The sequence below is a fragment of the Ictidomys tridecemlineatus genome, unplaced genomic scaffold, assembly GCF_052094955.1.
Source record: "Ictidomys tridecemlineatus isolate mIctTri1 unplaced genomic scaffold, mIctTri1.hap1 Scaffold_552, whole genome shotgun sequence".
Lineage (NCBI taxonomy): Eukaryota > Metazoa > Chordata > Mammalia > Rodentia > Sciuridae > Ictidomys > Ictidomys tridecemlineatus.
The window spans coordinates 110,788-121,275 of NW_027523678.1; the positions used below are offsets into that span (position 1 = coordinate 110,788).

Consider the following 10,488-nt stretch of genomic DNA (forward strand, 5'->3'; position numbering starts at 1 on the left):
GGCCACTGGCCTGTGTCCTGCCAGGCCCCAAGAGCAGGGCCACCTCCTGAAGACCCCTGGGAAGCTGCCACCCTTGTTGAACTGTGACCCTCGGACGGAACAGGACCTTTAAGACCCTCCAAGAGCAAAGGCCACAGACGACCATCTGCAAACCCGGGGGCGGCGCCGTGGTGGGCAGAGAGCTGCAGGACAGGGGAGCGGGGCTCTCTGCAGACGGTGCCTGCCCAGCACGCATCGAGGGCCCTGCCTCCACCTCAGTCCTCCAGAAGCAGCAGGCTCTGGAGACGCCCTCCACCCTCCTTCCAGAAGGTGCGGGAGTGCGAGGAGGAACCCACTCCGTCTGTGAAACAGTGCTGCAGGACAGGCAGGAGCGCAGGCCCAGGAGACGCCGTGCCCCCTCCGCCCGGGCAGCGCCTTCCAGCACGGGCTCGTCTCCTCTAGTCCAGGGGGTGCTTCTGAAGGAGAGGACGCCCCACACAGAGCCCAGCAGCGGAGCCTGGCCGGGGCCCTTTCTCAGCACGACCCGGGGGGGTGCACGTCACAGCTGCACACTCGTCACCACAGCACTGCTGTGAACGAGGGGAGCCGTCTCCTGTCCCCGACACTGGGCACCCTAAACCACGCAGGCCGAGAGCCAACCCAGACCCAGGGCCCTCTGGCCCCAGAGCAGCCCGCTGCACACCCTCTGGCCGCAGCCCCTCCTGCCTTCAACCCCGTGTTCTCAGCTTCCCGGGTGACGGCTGTGCCCAGCGCCTACGGTGGGGACCGCCCAGCTGCACCTCCCCCGTGCTACGTTAGCACCTTTCTTAAGGGAGCTCCCTCCCTCGGCCACCCATCACGGCTCGCAGGCCTCTTCCCCAAGGCAGACCGTCAGTCTGTGCGCACTTGACCACACAAACTCCTTCTCTATGCTCTAGGAAGGCGGAATCCACTCTGTCACCCACCGTCTCTCCTCTTGCTCTCTGCCAGGGGGACTATGGACGCTCCCTGGGGCCAGCTGCGCTCGTCTTGTGGCTGCTGGCCCTGGACTGGGCCCCCGCGCTTCTCTCCTGGGTCCCGTTTCCTTCCACTGGGCGACAGGTCTACAAACAAGTGCTCATCCCTCGTCGCTGCTCCTGAGCGGGCCTCGGCCGCCGTGCTGAACGCGAGCCTCGGGGCCAAACGCGCACCTGGGGGGACCACCAAGTACCAGCTCAGGATTGCTTCCCGGAACCTACGCTTTCCAAGGACAAGGCCAGGGCCACAGGCGTGCGGGGTCTCCTGGCAAAGAGCCCTGCAGAGGCCGCGCTAGGAGACCCTCCCTCCCCAGCCCCCTCTGGCCTTCACAGAGCTTCCTGCTCAGCCCTTCCTCCTGGGGGCTGCAGCGTCCCTTCCCTCTGCTCCCACCCCGTCCCCGGCACGGCCCTGCGCCCACACAGCTGCAGACACTGCTCCGTCCCGTCTCCCACCGCCACCGCCATGCCACGGAGGCTCTGGTCCTAATGGGGTCTGGGCACCCAGCAGACTCACTCGGAGGCCCTCCAGCACCTGCCGATGCCGCGTGAGCTGGCACGGGTGGCCGAATCGGGGCACAGGAGCAGAGCGGTGGGCAAGTGTGGCAGAGCACCCAGGAGCCGCTCAGACGCCCAGCTCCTCAGGGAGGGCCGTCCACAGGGCCCACCCGCCAGCGGGGCTCTGCCTGGGGCAGCGCAGACCAGGGCATTCCCACCTCGGCACCCGCCAGCTGGGCAGCGCCAGTCTGCAGGGCAGGTGGGCGCGGGGCTCGCATGGAGAACACCTCCTCCTGCCTGCGCAGGTGGGCGGGTGCCTGGAGGGAGGCCGCTGCTCACGCTGGCCTCGGGCTCCAGGCCCCAGAGAGCTGAGCGCCATCACCTGTGCCCGTCTGCTCTCACTGCATGGGCGCACCGCAGCGCTGGGGGTCACAGAAGCCCGGCAGTGCTGGGGGGGGTCACACGAATCCGACGGTGCTGGGGGGGGATGTCACGCCAACCTGGTAGTGCTGGGGGGGTGGACGTCACACAAACCGGGCAGTGCTGGAGGGAGGGGTCACACGAACCCAGCAGAGTCAGCCGCAGAAGGGGGTTAGGTACACCAGGCAGCCACGGGGAGGGGGGGAGTCACAGGAACCAGGCAGCCCCGGGGAGTGGGGGTGCCACGGGGAGCGTGGGGGTGCCACGTGAACCCAGCAGCCACGGGTGGGGGCCAGGCGAACTTGGTTTGCCGTCTTACCTGTCTGGATGGCTGCCACCTGCAGCAGATTTTGGACAGATCACGGATTGCACGAGAGCACGCCACCGAGTCCAGCTCCCAGAACCAGGGCAGAGGGTCAAGGGGTGCGAGGGCCCACCTCAGCGAGGGCAGCAACGCCGGGCACCTGGTAGCTCACAGGGAAGGAACACGGGACGGGAGGCCGAGGCGTCCTGCGCCCAAACCTGGCTGCAGCACCCCTGTAAAGCCCCGGGGAGGCCACGCTGCCCTGGGGGGCTCCATGGCAGAAACGCAGGGCAGAGGACAGGGAGCGTCTGTTTCAGTCGGCGACTGCACTGCTGTGACTGAAAGACCTGACGAGAAGGACTGTAGAGCAGGAGGGGCGGACGCGGGGCTCACGGGTTCTGGGGGCTCCACTCCTCGGGGCCCCAGGAGAGGCAGGACCCATGGCAGAAGAGGTGGCCCAGGGAAGCAGCTCACAGGAGGGTCAGGGAGCAGAGACTCTGCTGCAGCCACAAAATATATGCCCCACGGCCCCGCCCCAACGCCGCCCCCTGCCGCGTCCCACCTGCCTGCAGTTACACCAGCTAATCCCCATCGCGGGACGACTCCCAGGTGGGGGGTGGGCGAGGGCTCTCACAACCCACCCCTCCTCTGAACCTTTCTCCATTTCCTCGCACATGAGCTCCTGGGGGACACCTCACTCCCACACCCCGACACTGTCCAAGAAGACTCTTGGTAGGAACCAAGGCGGCAACTTCAAACCACAAGTGGCCCCAATCCCTGCCCCGCCCTGGAACCCAGGGGAGAAGCTCCTGCAGGGTAGGGGCACGTGTCAGGCACTGCTGATCACCCACACCTGACGTGGGAGACGCCCCTTAAATGTGCTTCCCTCTGGCAGGACGCCAGGCTGCTGCCCCAGCGGCTGCAGCAGAATGCCCAGCGCCGGGTGGGGCTTGGAGGGGAACGGGGAGTGCCCGTGGTTCTGGAGACGGGTCCAAGCCCAGGTGGCGGCAGACCCGGTGCTGGAGAGGCCTGCTCTCTGCTTTGCAGACGGCACCTCCTTGCTGGGTGCTCCCAGGGCGGGCAGCTGGGGCCAAACAGCTCCAGGGCCTCTCTCAAGAGGCCAAGAGGCCCACTGCAGAGGCTGCAGCCCTGTGGCCTAGCCCCCACCCCTTTCATGCTGCTGCACTGGGGACAGGTTCCAACAGGTGCAGTTCCAAGGCAGCAGTGATTCAGGCCACAGGTGAAGAGAGGTCACCTGGGAACCTAGAAAGGACTGCCTTCAGCAGACGTCTCAGGGGCCGGCTCTCGATGGCCACGGATCTCCCTGAGTAATGACAGAGCGGAAGTGGGACTCAGAAGCTGAAAAGAACGAATCAGGGTCCAGAGCAGGTGATCAGAAAGATACAAGGAACCGACAGTCCCCAATGCAGCTTCTCCAGGAGAAAGGCAAAGTGACACCTGTCCCCAAACGCAAACATAAAGGCCACGAGCAGGGTGCCACGACTCTGCCCCACCCCTCGCAGGAGGAGGAAGGGAGGGGCGGTAAGGAAGCCTCCTCCCACCGGAGCGCGGCAAGACGCTGCTCACCACCAGCTGGACACGAGGCCCATCGACCTGCAGAACCTGCAACTGAAACCGCGACCGTGTCCGTCACTCAGACAGGGCAGCTGGGCTGGACACTCCATGACACAGTGACAGACTGGGCTGCCCGGTCCAGGTCTGCGAGGAGACAGGACGCCCGGGGCTGAGGCCTCAGGTGCTCACGGGCCTCCTCCACGCAGCAGGCCCCGCCTCCAAGGCCCTCCGTCCTCAAGAGGCACAGAGCTGTCCTCAAGAGGCACAGAGCTCTCCCGAAACCAGACCCTGGCTCACCCAGGACACCCTGATGCGGAGGCCCCTGGGAGGCGGCTGGCCTCCGTCCCAGGCCTCAGTGTGGCCCCACGTTTCACCTCCAAGGTCAAGTAGACCCAGGGCCACTGAGCTCTCAGGAAACCGGGGCAAACCCCGAGTTCAAGCCAAGCACACGGTCGCCCCGATTCCAAAGCCACCCCCAGCACGGCGCGGGGGCTGCAGGCCCAGGAGGTCACTGCTTCCCTCCGGCCAGCAGCTCGGCAGGTTTCCAGTTCAGACAAGAACCACACACCAAGGCCTGCGCGCCCCGAGAGATGGGCCCAAGGCGTAGACACCCCAGGGACTGGATGACGGCATGACATGAGGGACAGGGCCCTCTGACAGCCAGAGCTCCTGACCTCCCCTCTCAAGCCTCAGAGCGATCCGGGTTCAAGGAAAACAGGGGCACATTCTTCCAAAAAGTTACCCAGGGCACGTGCACGTGCTACGGTTGCATAAGGGGACTCTGTTTTTGTCTTCAGGTCTGGGGACGTCTGTCTGGGGGTTGGGCAGGAGTCTGGGCCAAGTTAACAGGACGCGGGCCCCTAAGCCCGCTAACTCCTGTCGTGGGTGCTGGACCCGCTGCCCTCGCTCAGCACACCACTGACTGCCTGGGCACACGGCTCCCGGAGCACTCCAGGGACCCTGCCTCCAGGACCGGAGGGTGTCACCGGGACCCATCAGAGGCGGGGCCATTCCCTAGAAAGACGAAGCTGTGGGAGGGCGAGGGGTAGAGGACAGGCCTTGTCCCAGCACAGGACAAATCCTCCTGCCACCCATCAAGCCCTGCCGTCTGGTACATCTGCGGGTGTGAACACCAGAACCAGAACACAAACATTTTTACTTCCTCTCTCGGATTCATCATCTTGGTGCTTTCTGGAGCGACTCTAGGAGGTTTACATAACTACTGCGGGAGACTCCTAAAGACACCTTTCACATGTGTGCTCACCAGAATGGCTCTTTCTGTGCCTTTTTAACATCCACCTCCGCCTGGCCTTCCCACCTCGGCCTTCACCCAGAGGGGCTGCTGCCCCATATCTGAGTCTGTGCTCTCCAGCCAGTAAGTGGCCAGTGAGCCCTCGAAGTGAGGCTAGCTCCCCAGCAGCTCAGGAGGCTGAGGCAGGAGGATCGTGAGGTCAAAGCCAGCCTCAGCAAAAGCGAAGCGCTAAGCAACTCAGGGAGACCCTGTCTCTAAATAAAATACAAAGTAGGGCTGGGGACGGGGCTCAGGGGTCGAGCAATCCTGAAGCCAATCTGCAGTACCCTCCCCCCAAAAAGAAAAACACATCACTCTGAGATGCGTTGACTGTAAAATACACAAATTCTGAGGACTCACTATTAAACACACGTGTAACAAAACTCCAAGTTTCTTACACTACGTGTGAACAATATTTGGGGGAACATTGAGTTGGACAAACACATCGTCCAAATCAGAGTTGCCTATATCCTTCTGCCTGTTTGAAGCTGCTCAGAAAACACGGTGGCTTCACTGTATTCCTGAGACCCAGCCGCTCCGCAAAGCAAGATCCCTCCACCTCTGAACGAAGCGGGATCTTTGTCCCTACCCGTGTGCTGAGGGGCCCAGACACTTGGCCTCTTCCCTCAAAATCCTGTCCCTCTTCTGTTTCTCGGATGGCACTGGCTATTATGTGAGTCACAGCCGATTCATGGCTACCTGTGTCAACAACCACCAAAAAAAACCCACAAAAGGTCCAGAAGTGCGCTTTCTGTTAAAAGGACAATCCACAGCACCATAACACTCACTGTAAAGGGCCGGGCGTCCTTGAGAATCTCGCTGAGGTCCTGCTGACTTCCTCATTCTTGCATTACACGCGTTCCCCTTGAAACTGTTTTGGACTTCACTTCCCTGTGAACCGCAGTACTGGGGCTAAGCGGGACAAAGCCGGGCGCCTGGGGAAGTGCATTCAAAACTCCAAAGACAAACAGACGCTCAGGAGAAAGGAGCCCTTAGAAATCGCCATACATTGTTATGCAAACAAGATATACCGCAGTCAGAATTAGAGGAGGGACAATTTGGTCCCTGGGAAAGCAAAGAAAAGGAGACTTGGGGAAGATAAGAGGGCAGAAAATGGGGGAGGGTCACAGGGTTAGGTCTCTCTTTGCAAACAACAGGAATGCAACTCTCTAATCAAGAGAGGACTGCTTAATGGTGCTGATCGGCCTCCGAGAACCCATCCAGCTCAGCTGTCAAGAGACCCTGGTCCATAACTCCAAAACCACCCCCACGAGCAATGCCACCCAAGTCGCATCCTTATGGCTCTAGGTGAATCTAGGATCAAAACCAGGCATCAAGCTAATCTGACAAGTTAACTTTAATGAGAGATCTCGGTTTGCATTAAAATTCACGAGCCTCTTAGAACAGGTCATCTGGACCCTTCACTAGGGGCATAAGGAGTGTATCTGACAATTAAACTTCTTGACCACTTGAGGAAGAAAATTCACATCTAGGAACTCTACTTGGGAATCCCAAACGCTTTCTGGAATGGACTCATTTCAAATCGAGCCCTACAAGACACTGCTTGTTCCAATTAGGGACCTCCGTGGGGATTTCTTCAACCCTTTTGAAATTCAGCAATTTACATCTGTGTCCATAAAATGAACAGACTCATTGGTGTGTCTTTAAAAAAAAAATCAGTCTCATTACCACTGAATACTCAGCAGTACGAAGAGACACCAAGGTCACCTTCAAACATGAAGATGAGCTAATTATCACACATATTTAGAAGCGAATCAATTCAGAATCTTTCTCTGCTAACTTCTGTGCTGGCTGGGAGACCTTGGGCAAGTACTTTTAGGTGTCTTATGATTCGGTAATTGAACGTTCCCTATTGGTCCCCAATTGCACCAATGTGGGGCTTTTGGAAGTGAGGGGATCCTGAGGCTCTGGTTTGTAATTTAATGGCACTTTTGGGAGGTGGAGGAAACTGTAGGGGGTGGGACGTGGTCGAAGGGTGTGGATCCTCCAGGGTGTGCCCTTGGGGACTATATCTTTCTCCCCATCACTTCCTCGGTCTGCTTTCCAGTGGCCACAAGGTGAGCAGGTCGACAGGCCTCGGGGCGGGGGAGACAGCCCACCACCGACTGAAACCGTGAGCCCGAACACATCTCTCTCCTCCTGGAAGGTTGTTTTTCTCAGTTGCTTTATCACAGGGACAGAGAGCTGACTTCACAGCTCTCTGGGCCTCGGACTTTGTTTTTGTTTTTAATTAGTCAAATGCAAATACTTCCTCCTACCTAGCCGTGTTCTGAGATCAGCCATCAGCTATGCACCCGGAGAGGAGAGGTCAGCGGTGGAAGGGCCCTGTGTGGGATGTTGAGTCATCTGCAGGCCTGGTGTGGATGTGTGAGCGTGGGACACTGAGCGTGCCTCACTGTGTTGGTTCTGCTGAGGTTGGGGGTCGAGTTCCTGTCTGCGGTTATCTACCGGGTGTTGTCTTTGAACTGTCCCTGGCCTCCTCCAGGCTAGCGAACTGTCCACCACGGCCTGCACTGACCAGGGCACACCATCCAGGATCTGCTGGGCCTCAGATCCGCAGAGTGGCTCTGCTCACACTTGCAGGCGCCTGGGTTCCAATGGCTGGGGCAGGTGTGGGCCGGGGCAGCAGCCTCTGCACTTCCCGGGGAATGCCCTCGCTGCTGGCTGGCGACGCTGGGCAGCCAGGCCACTTGGCAGGGCTTCCCCACCTCTGCACCAAACCGGGGACACCTGGGGATGGCAAAGTCCTTGTCAGGGCTTGCTTCGGAGCTGTCTTGTGCAACGGGCTGGAGTCCACTGGGTGCAGGTAACCCCACCTCCCGGCTCCAGCTGGGACATTCAAAAATGCCTCCGAGGGTGACCAGGTCCCCAGGGGGACGAGGCCACCGCGGTGAGAAGCCACCCCTCGTGGGGTGCGACGATCAAGGTGCGCTCACCTCGGCCGGCGGCCCCGGGGGCAGGGACCCTCCGCGCCCCTTTTGCAGATGGGGACACTGAGGCTGGGCGCGGGCGGGTGGCGGGGCGGACGGGCGGCCGCGGAGCCGCACACGGGCCGGGGGTCCCCAGGGACGGCGCCCCACGTGCTCGGGCCCCGCCGGAAGCGGGCGCTGGGGCCGCGGAGACGCCTGGTCATGGGACCGCGGGCTCCGGCCGCCGCCCGACTTCGGGGACGGCCCGGGGCGGAGCGCGCCGAAGCCCGAGGGTCCCGGCCCGGACGCCGCCGCCGCGCGGGTCCCCAGCCCTGAAACTCCCCGCCCCGCCCCGACTCGGCCGGCGGACGCTACCCACCCAGAAGCAGGCCGTCCATGTCAAAGATGAGGTGGGTGACGGGCCGCGGCGGGGACGCGGGCGCGGGCGCTGCCATCTCTGCCGGGGAGGGGGCGGGGAAGGGCGGCGCGCGCCCGGCGCCTCCGCGCACGCGCCGCAGCCCCGCCGCGCATGCGCACTGCCGGCCTGCCTGCCGCCCGTCGGCCGCGGCGGGCCTCCGGCGCCCCCCGCGCACGCGCGCTCTCGGGCGGACCCGCGCGGCTCCGCGCACGCGCGCTGCGTGCCCGGGCCTCTGCAGCTTCAGCGGCCGCCGCCGCCGCCGCCGCCGGGCACAAAAGCGGCGCGGGGAGAGGGGCAGGAGGTCACCGGTTTCCAGAAAGCGGCAGAGCCCCGCAGCCTCAGGCCGCGCAGAGTCGAGTCCCCACGTAGAGGGGGCAGAATCCGCGGCTGAACGTGGAAAAGGGAGTCAGGGAGGAAGGAGGGAGCAGGCAGGGGTCTGGGGATTGGGCAAGGGGCCGGCAAAGGTGCCCCGAGTGCCACCGCCGCCCGCCACCGATTGCACACAAATGGCCTTGCCCACGGCCACCCGTAGCGAGTCTGTCCGAGCCCCCGGGAGCCGACCCCAGGTCACTGGGCCAGGCTCCCTTTCGGGCCCTGCAGGTCCTGGACCGGGACCGCGGGGCGCATGCGCAGTGGAGCATCCGCGTCTCTGAGCAGCACTAAGGGACTCAGCGAGACCCTGTCTCTAAACACAAAGTGCAAAGCAGGGCTGGGGATGGGGCTTGGTGGTCAGGTGCCCCTGACTTAAAAACCTGGTTCCAAAAAAAAAAAGAAAAAAAAATGCTGGGTTTTCCACCATGTGCCAATACTCAGAGCAGTGTGCACTGTCCAGGGGGAAGCTGCGCAGAATCCAGAGAGGAAAGGAGGATCCTGAAATGATAACAAATGATTTTTTAAAAATGTGCTGCAGTTTTTGCTGTCTTAGGGCTTTTTGCCCCCTTTTCCAGTGTTTCAGGGTGCAACCTGAAAAGTTTCTCCCACCCCCCAACTTCAGAAAGTACCTTCGGGTTACCATTTTTACATCTTCTTCTCATCCATTGAGGATGGGACCTTACAAGAAGCAGAAACGATGAAGTTTCACTTTAAAACGTGAGGGTGTGTCTCTACTTCAGGGCACCGTCAGCGGACGCAGAAACCCCAGAATTCAGCTCCTATGGGATAGAGGTGTGTGTGTGGGGGGGCATTTAGGCCTTAGCTCCCTCATGTGTAAAATGACGGTGCCAAATGAGCAGAGGCAAGGGAATCCCTTGGTACTGAGGAATAGTATATGGTCGACAAAATTACACTTTACCATCTATAGCCGCTTTCCACCATGTAATGCACTGGCAATTTCCCTCTGAGGATGCTGGGAAGGCAAGGGATTGTAACCCAAATGCCGTCATTCATGGATTCTGCATGAATTTACTACGGCTGTTATCACAAAGTCCTACAAATTAGGGGATCTGAACAACAGAAATGTGTTGTTAGTCTTATGAAAGCCCAGAGTCCTAACTGAAGGTGATTTCAGGGTTATTTCCTTCTAAGTGCTGTTGGCTAAAGAGTCTCTTCCAGGTCTCTCTCCTTGGCTTATGTGTGGTTGTTATTTCCTGTACCTTGTTGTATCCTATTCCCTCTGTGAGTCTCTGTGCCCAAATTTCCTCCTTTTCTAAGAACACCTGTCATATTGGGTTAAAGTCTACCCAAACGATCACATTGCAACACGATTATCTCTGTAAAGACTCTGCTGTCCAATAAGGTCACTTTTTCAGGTATTGGGGGTGAGGAACCCAACGTATCTTTCGGGGAGATACAGCTCAATCCACAGCAAACTCACTGCAGAAATATTGGTGGGATGCCGGGCGCGGTGGTGCATGCCTGTCCTCCCACAGCTTGGGAGGCTGAGGCAGGAGGATGGTGAGTTCAAAGCCAGCCTCAGCCAAAGGGAGGCCCTGAGCAACCCAGTGAGACCCTGTCTCTAAATAAAATACAAAAATAGGGCTGGGGATGGGGCTTGGTGGTCAGGTGCCCCTGAGTTCAATCCCTGGTACCAAAGTAAAATAAAAAATGCTGGGTTTATTACC

The 10,488-nt window shown here is 60.4% G+C and overlaps 1 protein-coding gene across 1 annotated transcript in view; it reads right to left on the bottom strand.

Annotated features, from left to right (window-relative positions):
* LOC101955811 (uncharacterized Pudp) overlaps positions 1–8,534 on the bottom strand; it is a 43,301-nt gene extending 34,767 nt beyond the window's left edge. Inside the window, 2 exon segments of the mRNA XM_078037000.1 lie at positions 945–1,169; positions 8,390–8,534. Coding sequence (XP_077893126.1) covers positions 945–1,169; positions 8,390–8,465 — 301 coding nt within the window. The 5' untranslated portion in view covers positions 8,466–8,534.
* Between the last annotated feature and the right edge of the window lie 1,954 nt (positions 8,535–10,488).